This window comes from Delphinus delphis, chromosome 1 (genome assembly GCF_949987515.2).
Source record: "Delphinus delphis chromosome 1, mDelDel1.2, whole genome shotgun sequence".
NCBI classification, from domain to species: Eukaryota; Metazoa; Chordata; class Mammalia; order Artiodactyla; family Delphinidae; genus Delphinus; species Delphinus delphis.
In genome coordinates, this window is record NC_082683.1 from 6,740,649 (window position 1) to 6,759,953 (window position 19,305).

The window sequence follows — 19,305 nt, forward strand, 5'->3', positions numbered from 1 at the left end:
ATACTCACGTTACCTGCCCGTCCTCCTAGGTCATTCCTCCCAGGGTTAGCGTTGGAAGCTAACTGCTTCTTAACTAAATCAGGGACCCAACTGGAAGACCAAAGTCTTCCATTTGCCCCTGGGGGCACGGAAATCTCACAGCAGTCACCCTCCCTCGAGGCCTGGGGCAGGGAGACCCTTCCTCAGAGAAGGAAGCCTTAAATGTGCCACCTGGGGGATGTGTGGAGCCACTAAAAGGAAGTCTCCCTGGGAGGCAGAGACGGTATGTGAGGCCCAGCATCTGTGATTTCTTCTTTCTTCTCCAGAAACTCCACTCTGTTTCTCTGGGCAAAAATCCGCTTTATCTCCACACATGTTCGGCCCTTGGTCTCAGGAATGACCACGTAGATGTAAACAGCAGTGAGGAGGCAGATTCCGGCAAAGATAATGAAGCTGTAGGCACCACTGACCTCCTAGGCCAAGAGACAAGAAAACAGGAGGGGACGGAGGAAGAAAGGAATGCCGGGGACAGCTCTGGGTGAGGGCTCTGTGAGTCACACAGGAGTTTCTCAGTGGCCAGTTCTGCTTTACGCCCAGAGGAGTGGAAGAGCTAGACAACTGGGTCCTGCCCTCACATCAGAAAGGACTTGGCCTTTTAACAACAGGGACAGAATGTCCTCTAGACTTGACTGCACACCTTCAGAAACAGAGGGAGGAGGTGGACGTGGGGGAATCGTTCCCTCACCCTGGCTCTAGCTTGCTTTGCACTTGGCCGACCAGAGCCCCTGCATAATGAACGCGTCACCGCCTGAGTGTGGGACCTGCCTTCAGTGGTGGGAAACTGGCGTACTTACAGTTTGGCTGAAGTGGCGCCCTGTGTGTTTTATGGACCTTGGAGAGTCGCCCCCCCTTGTCGAATTCGCAGATGTTCTTAGCAGACGAGGCACCCCTGCCTATTTCCCGGAGCCCCTTCTGCCTGGGGTGGGGCGGGGGAGGCAGGTGGAGCAGGAATTGGGGGCAAGGGGCCGCACCCCCCCCCCCCCGCGCCGTGCTCCCCACCGCATGTCCCCACTCACCTGGATGGACGGGAACACGAAGCCCACGATGACGCTGGTGAGCCCGAGCACGGCCCCGTCCACTGCGAAGGCGGCCGCGAGGGCTGCAGGAAGATCTCGGTCCTCACCACGGAGGGCACGGGACCTGGGGGCAGAGAGCGCAGGACCAGGGGAGCGGAGAGGGGCGCGGAGGGCCCTTTAGGGGCACAGTCTGTTCCGGATGGCCGAGGGAGGAAGTTCACATCTCTCCTCCTGGGTGCGCCCATAGCTGAGCTTCGAGCTGAGCCTCTGAGGGCCTCAAGGTCACACCAAGGCCGCTCTTCCCCGTGGTGGTGTCATTTTGAAATTCGCAGACAAGGGGAGGGGGAGCAGAGCTGAATGAGCGCTTGAGCGTGGGACGTGCTGCCCCCTGTGGTAGATCTGGGGAATGGCAGGCACCTTGCCTTGGGGCAGTTTCTCAGCCTTTTTTCATTCAGGAGTCTTGTCTAAAATGTCTAAGGCCATTTTTCCCCCTTAATCACCATCCCTCATGAAATTATAATACAACAGATATACTTTATATCCGTTTATATACAGTAGGTCTATCTATGACTTTATATATTCATTATATATTAACATATTATCTATATTCTTTATTACAAAAATAAGATTCTCTCTCCCCCCAGTTAATTTCCGACCCTTGAAGATGGAGAGGAATTCAGAGCCCCAGAATGAGCTGCCCTTGGGAAGTCAAATGGGAAACTCCTACAACTGGCGAGGAGGGGGCCCCTTCCTCAGGGCTTTGTGCCCTAAAGGGGTAGCAGTGAGGGAAGTTATCGTCGCTGCCCTCCCTGGCCTCCTGCCTCCTGCCCCCTGGGGCCGGGCAGCCAAGCAGCCCTTTAGGAGGTAGCTCACATGTCAAATCAGTCCACCATCTGATCCCACATCTGCCGGCACAGCTGATTACTCCTGGTCTTCCAGGAGGAGCCCGAGGCCCAGAGAAGCACAGTGGCTTGCTTTGGGAAACGCACAGGCAGTAAGGGGTGGAATGGCCCAGAACCCAGGTCTCCTGACACAAACACCAGCACTGCTCCCACCAGGCCTTCCTGCCTCCATATTGGAGGTGTGCCGGGAAGGCTTCCTGTTGAAAATCCCACTTAAATATCCTTCAACACGACCGTGTCGGTCTGATTCACAGCTGCATCCCCAGTGCCTGGCACAGCAGGTGTTCCATCAGCGTGTGTTCAGTGGATCAATACCTTTATTTTGGCTTATGGACAGCTCTTTCAAAACCAAGATTCTGCAGGGAATATTCTAGTCTTAGGAGTCAGAGGGGTCTTTCCGCAAGCAGTGGGAACTGCGTTAGATTCTCAGGAGGACACACAGAGGAGGGGAAGCCTGGAGTCTGGAGGCTGCCCCCAAGGAAGGTGGAAGTGAAGGCCCAAGGCTGCCAGCACATGGACACGGGGATAAAGCAACACAGGACTGTAGCTGTAGGCCAGGGGACCAAAGACAACTGAGCCCCGGGTGGGCTGTGGGCTTGGAGGCTAACGTGAGCATGCAAACTGAGGGGCCCTCAGTGGGGTCTGGCTGGCAAGAGCTCCCTCTTTGCAGAGGCTCATCCCGTTCTTGGACACTGGAACTGAAGCTGGGCAACTCTGGGAGCCACAGGAGATTGGGGGGCCCCAGCCTGGCCGTGGCACTGGTTGGAACTTAGTAAATGTTTGTTGAATGAATGAATGAATGAATGTGAGCTGGAATGGCCTTTCAAGAAAAAGGTAAACTGAACTGAGAATTCCAGTGTGGGTGGGGCTTGTGTAGGAACAGGGGAAAAGGTGGAGAGAACATCATGAGAAATACCAGTCAAGGGCATCCATTCATTCAACAAATACCGGGCACCTCCTATGTGCTGGGCCCTGGAAGGAGGTGGGGCATGCAGGTGCTCACTGGGCCCGATGGAATGTCCTGGGATGTAGGATGATGCCAAGGTAAGACAGCTCAGTGACCGTGCTCTGTGGGGAGAGGCAGGGCTGTCTGTGCCTGAGAGGCCCAGGCCTGGGACCTCTAAGAGCCTGAGGCCAAGAGCCCCACATGCGGACAAGCCCACATGCGGGCCTCACCTTCCTGCCACAGGAAGGAACCACACCTGGATTTCTGAGCACCTGCGTGGGCCTCCAGGGCTCTGAGGGCAAGAGAGGGAAGATGAGACCAGGAGTGAACCTAGCATTCTAGTCAACGGGGGCCTCCAGGAGCCGTACCTGATTGAGAGAAACGTAACAGGAGGAATGCCGACCACTTATTTATTTTCTGCCCTTCACAGATGCTAACCCACTGAATCTTCTTGACACCCCTCTGAGGGAGGATAATATTGTTTCAATCCTACAAATGTGGAATCAGAGCACAGAGAGCCTGAACACAGACAAAGAGGACACTGGGTCCCTCAGGGGTCAAGCAATGGCCCAAGTCAAATGATCAGCAGCAGATGGAGCTGGGACCAGGATTCTGCACTCTCTGCTAGAATCCTTCTAGAAGGCATCAGACCAGGAGAGCTGGCAGACCCCTATCTCTGCTCCCCACTACCAGGGCAACAGATGACACATACTCAGGGTGAACAGACCTCAACCAAACTAAGTATGCAGGTAACGATTTCACTACAGTTATGAAAAACGCTGAGAAGGTGGGGTTCGTGCAGGGCTGGCGGTGGAGGTGAACCAAGAACGACTCCTTCAATGAAGTTGTCTCCAAGGGGCAAGGTGAGAGATGAGCTGGGGGAGGGGCAGCCTCCTAGAATGGATGACTTGGGGATGAAGAGCCAGCCTGGCCGCTGAGCAGAGGCGTGACGATCTCTGATTCACGCAGGCAGGCAGGGTGGGGTCCATTTCAGTATTTGAAGCAAGAGAGGAGTTGGCTGCAGCTGGAAAGGATATCCTGGGTCTGGTGCCACCTGGGCAGCTGCCGGTTACGTTTTCAGGCAGAGCCAACAGGACTTGCCAATGGGTTGGAAGGAGAGAGTGAGAGAAAAAAAGTTGCCGGGGATGCCACCAAGGTCTCCAAAAGGCAACTGGCAACTATCTTTATAGATAATGTCCAGTTTTATTTACTTCTTTTCACCTAAGTCCCTAAATGTTCTAAGAACTTAGATTATTTTCAAATGAGAAAATAAGGTCTTTAAAAAGGAAACTTTGATTAAACCAAAACAGGACTGTAACTAGCTTTTTTAAAAAAATCACTTCCTTTTTTTTGGTAAAGATTTATTTATTATTTATCTATTTATTTATTTTTGACTCCGTCCGGTCTTAGTTGTAGCACACGGGATATTCGTTGTGGTGCACGAACTTCCCTCTATCTGTGGCACGCGGGTTCCAGAGCGTGTGGGCTCTGTAGTTTGCGGCACGCTGGCTCTAGTCGAGGTGTGCGGGCTCAGTAGCCCCACAGCATGTGGGATCTTAGTTCCCTGACCAGGGATCGAACCTGCATCCCCTGAATTGGAAGGCAGATTCTTTACCACTGGACCACCAGGGAAGTCCCTGTAACTAGCATTTTCCTCGATAGCTGCATCATCACCCTTCACCTCGCCTGTTCCTCCACAGGCTCCCCTGCCCTGCTGTTCCCTGAACACAGCCAGCTTTGTCCCCCTGAAGGTCCTTGTGCTCACCCAGGAATTAAAAAGGAAGTCATGATGGAGAGGACAGCTTGGCAAAAAAGGCGAAGAATGAAGACATTGTCTCTGAATTACAAGAATAATCTCTTCGCACATTCTCATCCTCACATACGATTGCATTTTCAACTACAGACGGTCCCCTGACTTAAGAAGGTCCAAAATTTTCAACTTTACCATGGTGGGAAAGTGATACACAGTCACTAGAAACTATACTTCAGGGAGTTTCCTGGTGGCACAGTCGTTAAGAATCTGCCTGTTAACGTAGGGGATGCAGGTTTGATCCCTGATTCAGGAAGATCCCACATGCCACGAATGGCCACAACTACTGAGCCTGCACGCCTAGAGCCCGTACCTGAGTGTAGCAACAAACACCCAACGCAGCCAAAAACAAATAAATTTATAAAAAAAAGTAAGAAACTGTACTTTGAATTTTGATCTTTTCCCCGGGCTATCAATAGGCAGTACGATCCTCTCTTGTGATGCCAGGCAGCTCCCTGTCAGCCACATGATCATGAAGGTCAGTGACAATCACGCTGTTTTTCACTTTCGGTACAGTATTCAATAACTTACATGAGACATTCAACACTTCATTATAAAATAGGCTTTGTGTTAAATGATTTTGCCCAACTGTAGACGAATGCACGTTTTCTAACCACATTAAAGGTAGGCTGGGCTAAGTGATGATGTTTAGTAGGTTAGGTGTATTAAATGCTTTTTTTTTTTTTTTTTTCTTTGGCGGTACGCGGGCCTCTCATTGTTGCGGCCTCTCCCGTTGCGGAGCACAGGCTCCGGACGCGCAGGCTCAGCGGCCACGGCTCACGGGCCCAGCCGCTCCGCGGCATGTGGGATCCTCCCGGACCGGGGCACAAACCCATGTCCCCTGCACCGGCAGGCGGACTCTCAACCACTGCGCCACCAGGGAAGCCCCTGCGTATAGTTTTAATTGTAAAGGCACAGTTACTGCAAAAGCAACAACAGGGCAGAAACAGCTGAGGATATACAAAATGCTGTCTGCTTTCAGAATATTTCATACTATGGCCATCCTATGTATTTTCAACATTTTTGTATAACACGTATAACAAAAATATGCTAAGAAAATGACAGATTAGAGTGACGTATTTCTTGTTGGGCGGCCTTTTGTGTTTTAATCTCGCTCTGACACTGTTCCCAGTTACTCCATAGCCTCTCATTGCTTCTTTTCCTACTTCTTTCTGATCTGGGCTCCAAGATATTTTTAATGGTAGAGACCGACATGCTTGTTGACACGTGTTAGGATTTCAAGATGAGAGCTCTACCCCATTTTGTACTCGCGGCACACATCAATCAGACCAAGCTCACCTGCCAGCACCTCACCTTCCTTCATGTCCCCCATCCTAACCTTCCGGTTGGCCTGTGAGTGGTGTTCCTACTGCAGTTAAGGTATCTTTCTCTTCGTCTTCCCGCATACGAATGCGTTTGGTCCCTGGTCATCACTTATCCTCACGCTAGTGTAGAGTCTGCCGTCCACGCCGACCTCCGTCCTCAGTTTCTTCTGCTTGTTGAATGGAACGACGTCCGATCTTCCGTCTCTTTATTCTACTTTAGATCATTATTGGTGGACATCTTCTAGTGCAGTGCGCTTAAACATTTGCATATTGAAATATATGTTTTATGGAACTTCTTGTTTCTCCTTTACTTCATGGTTAGGACATTCGATTTAATTATTTATTTGCATGTACATGGGTAGGTAATTGAAGTCACCCACGAACTCTACTTCAGGACGGGGCGTTACATTGCACACGAAGGGGGCGTGGAGTTTGACACGCAGAGTTTGAGATCACTGGCCCTAGCGGTGTGGGTTCTGTTACAGGGACCTCCCACCCCCCCTGTTCATCCTTCCCTGCGTGCTCCGGCCCCCGTCCCACCCCTCTGCGTGCCCCCGCCCCGTCCCTTCCGGGCAGAAGAGCGAGGTCCGACCTGGAAGCTCAGGGCCGAGACGCGGATGCCGTAGCCGACCAGCAGGAGGCGCCGCCTACCCAGCCGCTCGACAGCGCCTGCCTGGAGGGGAAGGACGGGCGATGAGGAGACTCGACGGCACCAGGCGGGGGGCGCCCGGAATTCTTGGGCCTGGGCCACCACTATCTCCTCAGCCCCTCCTTAAGTGCCCGCTCGCCCCTGCTGCCTGCTCCGTGGAACTTAGGCCCTTATCCCGACGGGAACTTGACGTTCGTGCCGCAGACTCTGCACCACTACTCCTCCCTGTCTCAGGCATCTACAGACCCCGGGTCTAGGCTCCTTGACCACCTCTCCCCCGCCAGCCCCCCGCACTGTAATAACTATGTTTTCTAGTTTCTGCGTCTGATGCTTTGACATCTGGGGGCCTTCCTGACGCTGGAGGGACTGCCCCCCACACACCGTTAGCCGGTTTCTAGAGATAGCAGACCGCTCAGCTGTGCGTGCGCCTTTCACATGGAACCCGCCCGGAGCCGCCCCCACCCCACCCCACCCCCTGCTCCATCAGGCTCTCACCTGCCCCCGCCGCCCCCAGCCAGCGTCCCTCTGCCTTATCGCCCAGGGCAGGTACCAGACAACCAGGAACAGCCCGGCATTGGTGCCCGGGAACCGCCTGAAATCTTTCAAACTAGGCAGTCCTAAACCTGCTTACCCTGCCTTGCCTGTTCCTTCCCACGGAAACCATAAGAAAGGCTCTTGCCCACGTACTGCTGTCCGCCCCCCCCGCCAGATGCTTCTCCATGTGGCCTTGTGTGCACCTCTCTCCCTTGGGAACCGTGAGCAACGCTGCCTTTTCAGGGGCAATCATCTCACACCCCCGAGATAATAATAATACCTACATTTTCACATAACCCCCTCCCATTACCTGCTGCTTCAATTCACGTCGAGGCCACCCAGAATCTGGCCTCACTTCATGAGGGTCCCTCTCACCCCCAGGTACTTTCTTTTCCACTGCCAGGACACACACCTCCTGATCAGCCGGTACCTTCTCGAATATTCCAAGCTTGGACAATGCTTCGTCCGACCAGCATGCCTGCCTTCCTTCTTGTTCTAATGCCCTTTTCATTCTACTCCATCCTCACCTGTAGCACCCACAGCAGTGCTACCAGCAAGGCATCACTGTCACCCCACGCCAGGCCCTGTACGGTCACTTTACACGTCCCCTCCGACCTTCCAACAACCCTACAGACGGGGATTATCACTGCCATTCAGTGAGGGCCCAACAGGAGCAAAACGGCAATCCCAGGATTGTATAAACAAGGTAGAGATAAGCCCAACGTCTCCTTCTGTGCTTAGTACCCAGACACCGCTCCTCAGGGAGAGAGAGGGAGGCGCCCCTGTCTTTCTGGCTTGGCTTTCTCCAGGTAGGATGATGGGGAAGAGGGTCCTAGTTATGACGATGTACCCTAGAGGAGGAGGGCTCTGAGGACAGAGGGTGGACCCTGCCCTAGAGGAAGGCGAGGGGCTACGGGAATCCGCTGGAGGAAGGGGTGCACAGACTCCCGGGAGGGTGGAGAATTGGGCCTGGGGGCCTCCCAGCTCCTCCCATTTCCGGCTCTTTTCCTTCACTCGGCCCTCCCCACCATGCTGAATCCTCTGAAGTTTGATTGGGGCTTAAACTGGCTCTGGGGAAAATACAGATAAGTAATAAATAATTTTTTAAAACACTTTTAAACTCCAAGGTAACTCAAGAAACAGGAACTAAAATAATAGTGAGATAACTCGGAAAAGTTCTAGAGAAAGGACCATCATGGTCACTTGACCTTGTAAATGTCTATTCACATTTTTTTTTTTTTTTTTTTTTTGGTACACGGGCCTCTCACTGTTGTGGCCTCTCCCATTGCGGAGCACAGGCTCCGGACGCGCAGGCTCAGCGGCCATGGCTCACAGGCCCAGCCGCTCCGCGTGGGATCTTCCCGGACCGAGGCACAAACCCGTGTCCCCTGCATCGGCAGGCGGACTCTCAACCACTGCGCCACCAGGGAAGCCCCTGTCTATTCACTTTTTTAACACAGGCATAAGTGGTTCAGATTTTAAATATAAAACTCTGAAATAATAGTTTTATGCCAACAGTAACAACACGTGCATCAGTATACTGGGTATTTCAATCACCGTAACCATTGTACAAAGGAAGAAACTTGAATTTTAAGGTGTTTAAGTGGCCTGGTTAAGGTCACACGGTGGTAAGTGTGGGCACGTCCGAAAGTCTGTGTCATTCCAGTCACCCCAGGAGCAGTGCCACCAGCAGTGGACCCTGGGGGGCTCTTCTCTGTCTGCGGGGCACCGACTCAGAGATGCCCAATGGGAGGGACGCTTGTGGGTGGCTCACCAAGATGAAGCTCATCCCTGTGTTCACCACGCTGGCACCCACTGTTATGGGGAATGAACCCCTCCATGCCAGCCGAGGGAGGCGTAGATCACGTCCGCGTAGTAGCTGACCTAAAACAAAAGCACAAGGGCTGTGAGGAGAGACCTGAAGGCCCAAGCCGCTGACAACTTTCCTGACTCAGTCAGGACACACAGTCCTGAAAGCCTAGGGGACCCCTTGGACAGGAAGGAGGCAGTAGGTGGGAGAAAAGAGCCGTGACCTGAAGACTTGAGACCTGGGATGGAGGCTGGCTCTGCCGGAGCCCGGGTTATAGCTCTTCCCCTCTCGGGGCCTTGAGTTCTGCATCTGTAAAATGGGACCCCGAGAATTTTCCCTCTGTCGCTTTGTTAGTCTATGATCTCAGGCCCCACAGAATGACCCCTCGCCTCTCACTCCAGGCCTAGGCAGCCCCAGGCTCAAGCTTCTCTCCTGGCCCAGCCCCAAGGATGTGGGCAATGCAGCACTTCCGAAAGCCACCACGTGCCCTGGCTCCTGCCTGAGCTGTGTACCACTCGACGTCTCCCGCTGAGCAGCCGTGAGTCCCCGAGGGCCTGATGCCATCACTTCCTGACACTTTCCTTAAGCACCGTATGGGTTACGCATCCAGTCTCCGACGTTTCTGGAAGCAGCCTCCCAGCCCTGTTTTTGCAGATCTTCACCCTTCGCCTACACCATCAATAGATACAATTATAGCAAAAGAACTGCGCATACCGTGTTGACCCTGCAGAGCTGCTGGCCGGCCATGGGCAAGACGATGGAGACCAGCTGCCAGTGGACAGGCGGACACGTGAAGAGGCTGAGCACAGACAGTGGCCCTCGGCCCTCTCGGCCTGGTCCTCCATGCGCGTTTCTTCCACCTCGTCCTCCACATCTGCCCAGCCTCTCAGCTTCCGCAGAGCTGTGGGGAGCAGAGCGGTCCCCTCCTGTCGCTGACAGCAGCTGACCCAAGGCTTAGGGAAACACAGGGGCACAGCTTCCCAGGAGCTCGGCCCAGCCCTGGCCACAGGCTCCCCGTTTTCCCAGGGCAGGATGCTCATTGGACCCCAGCTAGGTCCCCAACACCGTGACCGTGTCCCCAGTCACAACCACACCTCCACCTGGGCAAGCTTGCAGAAGTCAAGGCCCACCAGCCATGATGCCGGCTCTCACCATGTTCTCCGCTGGACCACACCTCAGAGTTGCCCTGGACTCCCCAGTGCCAAGGGCACCTCTGTCCCGTCCCACTGGTGCCTGCGTTGTGGAGTGCATTTCCCCACCCTGCCCCCTGCCCGTTCTCTGCTTCGGGCACTAGGGAGGGATGTTTGGCGGCACGGGGAGGCGGCTGGGAAGTGAACGTGGTGGGAGGGTCTTGACAGAGCAGCCTGTATCTCCAGTACCTTGTCGAACTTCTTCATCTCTTTTCTGAATCAGGGTGGACCTGGGGCTCTCGGGGAAGAATGGCAGAGAGGGGAGCCAAAACAGTGCGGGGACCCCCGTGAGTGCCAAGAGCACCGGCCAGCCTGGAAGGACCCAACACTGAGAACAAGAACACCCAACACTGGGGAATCCCTGCCCTTCAGCTGACCTTCCGCATGTCCCGACTCTGTCCTGACTCTCCTCTTACCAACTCACTCACCCACATTGTTCCACCCCTCCGTGAGAGCCAAGGACAGCAGGGACCTAGTCCTTGCCAAGATGTGGCTGCCCAGAACCCACCCACAGCAGGGTTCCACATTTTAAAATGGAGAAAATAATTACAATTTTCAAAAGATCTGCTGTTAACTCATTCTGCAGGAAGAGTATTGCTTTTCTTGGAACAGCATATGATTTAAAAGTGTGAGCCTTGGAAAAGGTGAACCCATGTCTTGCTTCCTAACTTTATGGCTGGAAATGGCATAATCTCTGCCGTGCTGGAGGCTGGGGTCGAGGAGCGTGCTGGAACCAGCACCGTGGCTGTGTGAGCTCCTTCTGGAAGGTCTGGGTTAAGGAGGCAGCACTGAGACTCATCTAAGCCTTACTAGCTATGATGGGAACTGGAAGAGGCATTTTATTTCTCTAGGCCTCAGTTTTCTCATCAGTAAAATAAAGATGATGATGATGATGATGGTGATAAAGTGCCCCCTGAAGAGTGGTGAGGGGTGACAGGCATCGCACACTAGGCATCACTACAAGGCAGCTGTTGGCAGCAACGGGCCCAGCCTGGCTTCCCCTTCAGCTGCACTGGGGTAGTTTGGGAATCGTTAAAACTAATGACCTTTCACTGAGCACGACTGGGTCCTGAGTCTCTTCAAGGTACTCTGGGGAATACAAAGTCATAAGTCCACCCATTAAGGAATTCCTGTGGAATTTAGGTAACTTGAAAATGTTTACGAGGAAAAAAAAGTAAAGAAAGAAACCCCACTGTGTTCTTGTGGGCCTTTAATGCTGGCCTGCATTCCAGCCACACTCTCGAGGCCATTCTCTCGCCCACTCCCCCAGAGGGCCATTTCCCCCTTTCTCCTCTGTCCTAAAGCTTCCCTCCTGCTTCCCCAACCCTCCCTCTCAGGCAATGGCCTGGCCCTCCTGCATCATTGCCCTCGCTGCAGGACCACTCGCACAGCGTCCCAGCTGAAAAAACAAAGCGAAACAAAAAACAAAGCGAAACAGCTACCCCCCAACTTCTCTCCTTCCTTTACAGCAAAACTCCCAAGAGTCGTGTGTGCCCCTTGTCTCCGATCTCCTCCCAGCCCCATGCACAATTTGTCCCCATCGCTCACCCAAACTGCTCTCGTCAAGGTCACCCGTCTCCAAACAAGCCACACATTGCCCAACCCAAAGGGCACCTCTTGGCCTCACCTCACTTGATCCGCCAGACACACGGGCACAGCCGAGCCCATGTGTCCAGACCCCGCCCCCTCGGCCCCCCCATAGCTCCCATGCTCCCTCTCACCACCACCCCCGGACCTTGGTGAGCCACAGGTACCCGTAGGGTTGCCCAGGATGGCTTGCAGGCCGAAGATCTGTGCCAGGAAGATTCCCACGATGACAAACACCTCCGTCATTGTTCCCAGAGCACCTCTCAGGTTCTTGGGAGCTAACTCTCCCAGCTACACGGGAAGGGCACTGTAGGAGGTGCCTGGATCTAGCAAAACAAAAACCAGGGGAGAAGAAAAGAAACAGTCCCAGTCTCCTGGGGCCCCGGAAACCTGAGATTTAATTAATCTCATAGTCCCTGAGTTTCTCTGTGGCATCAGCACCACTGACAGGCAGCCTGTACGCCCCCCACCTCCCCTCCACGGAGATGGAAATTGGCCACGTGGACTTAGTTCGCACTAAGAAGGAAACCTTTCCAGAATCCTCAGACTCCCAGGGGACACGGCAGGATGTCCTCTCCTTCCTAGCTGCGGAGCTGGGGCCACTTGTTACAGGCGAGACTGTGTTCTTGGGATGTGGGACTGAAAGATAGGTCTTTTGCTTGGGATTATTTTCTGATTTTTCTGAAGCACAGGTTACTTGTATCACTTTTGTTTTTTTTATAGAAGAAACCACCCTAGTTAAGAAACCTCGGTCCCCTGCTGACAGTCCCCAAATTCTGTGCTCTTTTGCTTGAAGCTTCTCACCCTCCGCGTGAACTAGACACCTTCCTTGGAAGATACCTTGTAAAGCCTTATCAGTTTGTACTTCAAGGTAAAAGTGTGTTTTTAAAGATCTTCCCCGATAGAGTTTGTTAAATAAGGGGAAGGGGAGAGAGAACATGAGGTTTTCGAGAGTCTGGGGATGGAGACAAGAGGATGCCCCCAAAGGGAAAAGAGCCATTCAGAACCAGGAAGACCCTGCTGCCCCTGCTTCCCGCCTTGGCCAGTGTGTCTGACTCAGACCCTTCTCCCCACAGCTGACCCTGAGCGTGGGCTTGGGGCTTCAGCCGTCACTGTAGGTACCTGCACAGAATCCCAGTGCCACTCGAGAAAAGATGATCAGCTCGGAAGGTTTGGTCACTTTGCTGACTCCCTTCGGGATGGCGGGGTGGCAGGGATGGCGAAGTCTTTGTTGATCAGCGGTGTTCCCTTTCTGCAAGGACAGCAGAGCCCAGAGGGCATGGGGGCTGAGGCAGCAGAAGCTCTCCTGACACCAACTCCTATTCTCCAGGGCAGCCGTTACAGGAGTGCCGGAACGTGCCTGAGAAAGGCTGATGGCTGGGAAGCGCGGAAAGCAAGGACCAGTGGGCAGAGGCCCCAGGAAGGGAGGTTTGGGGTCAGCAGGGGTGGCGGGAGGAGCGCGAGCATGCTAACCATTGGAGCTGACTGAAGACAGTGAGGAAGGAGGAAGGAATGGGCCTGCCTCTGCAAGGAGGGAGCTTCCTGTCACTGGTGGTATTCAAGCAGAGAGTAGGCCGGATGAAGACTGTCAAGAATGGTGAACAGGGGAACCCCACAACAGGTGGGAGACAGAGCTGGATTAGATGATCGCTAAGATTCCTCCCAAGGCTGAAAAACCATGAGTCTACGGAGTGTCTGAAGAATAGAACACGCTGGATGCCCCTGCCTGTCTCCCAGGATCCATAGCTACATTCCAGACTGTGTTCTGTGCCCCATGCTGACTGGCATCGTGGCTCCCTTGCCCCCCTCATCCCCACATGTGGCTTGGATTTTGCCAAAGGAGAAAACAGCAGTGGATCAGGAAGGAAGATGGTGGCCCAGCTATAGGGTGGCTGCTGGCTGCACCACCCTTGGTGATCTCTCCACACGCTGCCCACGTTCGAGGACCATCAGGGCCCTGAGTGACACAGGTGCATCATCTCTGAGGCCGGGAGTGGAGGAGGGGGATCTCTAAACAGAAACCCAGACACCCCTCCTGGGGGGACAGTCGTAAGAGTTCTACAAAAGTCCCCTTCTAGGCAACACTGAGGACTCATCAGATACACAGACTGGTTTTCTCAGGCCACTTTTCTCTTCCTGGGGTGGCCATACCTCTGAGAGAACTGCCATCCAAGCCCAAACTCAGAGCAGAGGATCAGCCAGCCCAGAGGCTGCAGGTCAGGAGAGAACAAACAGCCCACACGAACCCCTTCCTGGTGACCAGGAAGCCTTAGCTTAGCTCAGGGCTGGTCCTGACCCCACTAGGGCAAGGCCAGCTCCACCGCACCAGCTGGTCTCAGGGTCCTCATCTGCAAAATGAGGGCAATGATGAAGCCATCTCTGAGGTCCCAGGTTCTGTAACTCTGGGTTCAGACAAGGAAGTGAAGGCCAAGCTTCTAGAACAGTCCAGGCACTCTTGGTGTAGCTGAGAACAGCACAGTGTGAATCACAAAAAAGCCTGGATTATGGCATAATTGCAAAATAGTGAATGTTTCCTTCATTCAAGTATACAACGAATGGCAAATTAATTGTTAACCAAGTATCTATGAGAAGAGGTCCTATGAGTCCTGCTTTAATACATAATTAATTTTCAATTGCCAATATTTTCTTTGTTTTTTTGTTTGTTTTTGTTTGTTTGTTTGGCTGGGCCTTGCCATTTGTGGGATCTTAGTTCCCTGACGAGGGATTGAACCCCGGCTCTCGGCAATGAGAGCTCGGGGTCCTAACCACTGGACCACCAGGGAGTTCCCCAGGATTTTCCTTTATGCATGAATACTGAACTGGTATGGTTCTTTAAGAGCTAGTTTTCTTTAGAGGACTCCCCACTCCTCCCTACAAACTGCCGGCCATGGCACATCAAGTCCAAGTGTAACTGCGAATTCCCAAGAGTGAGATCTGGCCATACGGGATTCCGTGCGGCCTCGCCCTGAGGACTTGGCTCACTCCCTTCCTTCCCGGGAACCTTGATCTGGGCATCCCTCCTTATCTGCAGAACCACGTCTTGGCAGCAACTGGGCTTACGTGTAAAGATGAGTGAGTCTGTGCAAACCAAGCAAAGTACAAGAACTATTCTTCATTCTCAAACAAGACACAAGTCAGGGGCACATGGACTGACTCGGTCTGAACCCCAAAGCTCAGAACAACACGGATGAGGCTGCACGGGGAGAGGCTGCAGCTGTTACAACTTGGAGCCATGGGTCACCTGACCTCGAATTAAACCCAGTCAACAAGCATTTATTGAACACCTGCTAGAAGTGCTGAGTATGGTCAAGACTTTGCTCTCAAAGGCTGATCCATCTCCACGGGGTGGACAACAGAGGGGTTGCTGTTCCCATGCAGCTGACAAGGGGAAGAAATCCCAAGGAATTCAAGGACTTGCTTTAGGGTCAGGATGTCTATGGCAAAGTGGGGGCTGGACTTCAGGCCTCCTGCTTTTCAAGGTCGCACAACTCCCCACCACGTGCACAAGTGCCAAGAGACAACATGCTTTACTAATATGAATTTTGAGTGACAACAGCACCCTTCTTCTTTACCTGCCTCATTTGTCAACCAGCAGGCCAATAAGCAGGGACCCCACCAAGACGCCCAGAGGAGACATGGACATGGTGCAGGACCACAGCAGCAGCATGACTTTCTCGTCCATGAAGGCTCCGTGTCGCTCAAAGTAGGTTTCATTATAAAAGGACTTCAAGACCTGGAAGACATTGCCCCATCCATAGACAATCAGGTAACTCATGAGAGACCAAGAAGTAATGTTCTCAGTTGCCCCTGGTCATTGTCCTGAAGGATGTGTCTATCAATACGCTCAGGACACAATTGATTCTCTGTTGTTACCTGGAGATAAAAAAAAAAAAGCCTACAGTATGATGGGGTGAGATGAGGAACCAGGCTGCTCAAAATGTTAAAAATTCACTGTTGGGAATTCCCTGATGGTCCAGCAGTTAGGACTCCAAGTTTCTACGCCAGGGGGTGCAGGTTTGATCCCTGGTTGGGGAACTAAGAACCCACATGCTGAGCGACATGGCAACAACAAAAAAATTCACTTTGCAGAACCTTGCTGTGCCAGAGGCAACATAAGAAATATTGTTACTTCAAGACAGTATGGTACTGGCACAAAAACAGAAACACAGATCAGTGGAACAGGATAGAAAGCCCAGAGATAATCCCACACACATATGGCCACCTTATTTTTGATAAAGGAGGCAAGAATATACAATGGAGAAAAGACAGCCTCTTCAATAAGTGGTGCTGGGAAAACTGGACAGCTACATATAAAAGAATGAAATTAGAACACTCCCTAACACCATACACAAAAATAAACTCAAAATGGATTAAAGACCTAAATGTAAGGTCAGACACTATACAACTTTTAGAGGAAAACATAGGCAGAACACCCCATGACATAAATCACAGCAAGATCCTTTTTGACCCACCTCCTAGAGGAATGGAAATAAAAACAAAAATAAACAAGTGGGAGCTAATGAAACTTAAAAGCTTTTGCACAACAAAGGAAACCATGAACAAGACGAAAAGACAACCCTCAGAGTGGGAGAAAATATTTGCAAACAAAGCAACTGACAAAGGATTAATCTCCAAAATATACAACCCCCTCTTGCAGCTCAATATCAAAAAAACAAACAACCCAATCCAAAAATGGGCAGAAGACCTAAATAGACATTTCACCAAAGAAAATATACAGATTGCCAGGAAACCCATGAAAGGATGCTCAACATCACTAATCATGAGAGAAATGCAAATCAAAACTACAATGAGGTATCACCTCACACCGGTCATAATGGCCAGCATCAAAAAGTCTACAAACAATAAATGCTGGAGAGGGTGTGGAGAAAAGGGAACCCTCTTACACTGTTGGTGGGAATGTAAATTGATACAGCCACTATGGAGAACAGTATGGAGGTTCCTTAAAAAAACTAAAAACAGAACAACCATATGACCCAGCAATCCCACTACTGGGCATATATCCTGAGAAAACCCTAATTCAGAAAGAGTCATGTACCACAATGTTCATTGCAGCTCTATTTACAATAGCCAGGACATGGAATCAACCTAAATGTCCATCGACAGATGAATGGATACAGAAGATGTGACACATATATACACTGGAATATTACTCAGCTATAAAAACAAAACAAAACAATATTGAGTTATTTGTAGTGAGGTGGATGGACCTAGAGTCTGTCATACAGAGTGAAGGAAGTCAGAAAGAGAAAAACAAATACCGTATGCTAACACATATATATGGAATCTAAAAAAAAAAAAAAGTTCTGAAGAACCTTGGGGCAGGACAGGAATAAAGACGCAGATGTAGAGAATGGACTTGAGGACACGGGGAGGGGGAAGGGTAAGCTGGGACAAAGTGAGAGAGTGGCACTGACATATATACACTACCAAGTGTAAAACAGATAGCTAGTGGGAAGCAGCCGCATAGCACAGGGAGATCAGCTCGGTGCTTTGTGTCCACCTAGAGGGGTGGGATAGGGAGGGTGGGAGGGAGACGCAAGAGGGAGGAGATATGGGGATATACGTATATGTATAGCTGATTCACTTTGTTATACAGCAGAAACTAACACACCATTGTAAAGCAATTTTACTCCAATAAAGATGCTAAAAAAACAAAAAAGAAATATTGTTGCTAATTGTATGACTTTGGGCAAGTTCTACCTCTGTAAGTCTTAGTTTCCTCCTTAGTTATAGAAATAATATATATCCAATAGAGAATTTAAGAGCTTCACTGTGATATAGTGATGGTACATTGCTTGACTGAGAAAAAAATGTTCCTTCAATGGTGATAATGATAAGTATATTAATATAAGCCATGAGCAACGACTGCAGTACCTCCTATAAAGCAGAATTAAGTGTAGCTATAAAGTAATGAGTGATTTTTTTTTTTTTTTTTTTTTTTTTGCGGTACTCGGGCCTCTCACTGTTGTGGCCACTCCCGTTGCTGAGCACAGGCTCCGGACGCGCAGGCTCAGCGGCCATGGCTCACGGGCACAGCCGCTCCGCGGCATGTGGGATCTTCCCAGACCGGGGCACGAACCCGTGTCCCCTGCATCGGCAGGCGGACTCTCAACCACTGCGCCACCAGGGAAGCCCAATGACAGTGATTTTTAAAAGTAGAGCAGGACTCATACACCCAAATGCATGGGAACAGACACTGGGTCCTGTCCTTGCCCTTTCAGGGACCTTCTTCCTGTAACTATTCCCTGTCTGTCCTGCATCACTGGTTCCTTTATTTTTTTGGCCACGCGGCATGGCTTGTGGGATTGAAGCTTGTGGACCCAGGTTCAGTCCCTGACCTGGGCCCTTCACAGTGAAAGCACCAAGTCCTAACCACTGGACCACCAGAGAATTCCCAATACACCTTTCTTTATTGCATCCTTCTCATCCCAATACAAACATGACTCTTGCCCTATAAAACCCTAACACAACCCCCCTTCTCCCTTCACTAAGCTTCATTTTTGTTCCCCTGTACAGCAAAACTCCTTAAAAAGCTGTCTCTCCTCCACTCTGCCCATTCTCCCCGAACCCACTGCAGTCAAGCTTTTGTCTCAACTCAGCTGCTCTTGTCAAGGTCACGCATGCCCTCCATGAGGTCAAAGCCAGTGGTCAACCCTCAGGCTTCATCTTTACTCGTCATCAGGGCCTGTCCCTCCCTCCTGACTCACATGCTTTACTAGGCCTTTGGGAGACTCTTTTTCCTTTGCTTCCCCTCACCCCAATCCTAACCCCTAAGGGTTTAGTCCTTGACTCCATCCTCTTTGTCATCTGCAAGTGGTCTTCCCAGGGGAAAGGCAGTGAGACTAAGGCCCAAAGCGACTGGGCAGGGAATCCAAGCCCATCTCCTCTCACCCGCTTCCCAATGTGCCTGGAAAGGATGACACTGTGGGGCGGGGGGGGGGGGGTGGGGGGGGAGGGGAATAGCCCACAACTCCAGTCATTCCCTGGTCTGCAGAGGCTGCCTCCCAGGACTACTAGAGGAAGGCAGCTGCTTCCGGAAGAAAGCCGGTGGCTTCCGGAAGAAAGATGGCGGCCTCCACACAACAAAATGGCCACCTTCTCCTGCCCACCTCTTGCCCACCCACCTTGTGCGGTGTGTTAACCACAGCGATGTTGCAGCCGTATTGGAAGGCCTGGCCAAAGGCTGTGCTCGGCGTGGCCAGCACCAGCGTGGATTAGAGGTGCTGCGGGAGAGGAGGTTTACGATCAGGGACTGGGAGGTTAGTCCTGGGAACTTCCGGAAGTGAGGCCGAGGCTGGGCTGGAAGTGGGGGTGGAGGACCCCAGGCCATGTCCAGGGGAGTGGGGGAGGTGCCGGAGGTTGGGGGGAGTGGACGGCATCATTTCCTGTTCCTTGAACAAATCCCCCTCCTTAAAGATACAGCTGTGCCTCTCCTCTGGGCCTGGCCCTGGATGAAGTAGGGGAAGCTTCAGGAAA

The 19,305-nt window shown here is 51.9% G+C and overlaps 1 protein-coding gene across 1 annotated transcript; it reads right to left on the minus strand.

The window, feature by feature from the left end:
• Positions 1-230: 230 nt before the first annotated feature.
• Positions 231-19,043, minus strand: SLC2A7 (solute carrier family 2 member 7; the record flags this gene model as incomplete). The annotated part of the gene is given in 16 exon segments (XM_060012120.1): positions 231-452; positions 1,056-1,129; positions 1,132-1,179; positions 2,961-2,989; positions 2,991-3,025; positions 6,631-6,711; positions 8,996-9,045; positions 9,048-9,105; positions 9,746-9,843; positions 9,846-9,932; positions 10,411-10,533; positions 11,976-12,128; positions 12,931-13,018; positions 13,021-13,060; positions 15,381-15,541; positions 18,954-19,043. Coding segments are annotated over 16 exon segments (1,437 nt in total), but the record flags the coding sequence as incomplete, so codon positions are not given.
• Positions 19,044-19,305: the final 262 nt, after the last annotated feature.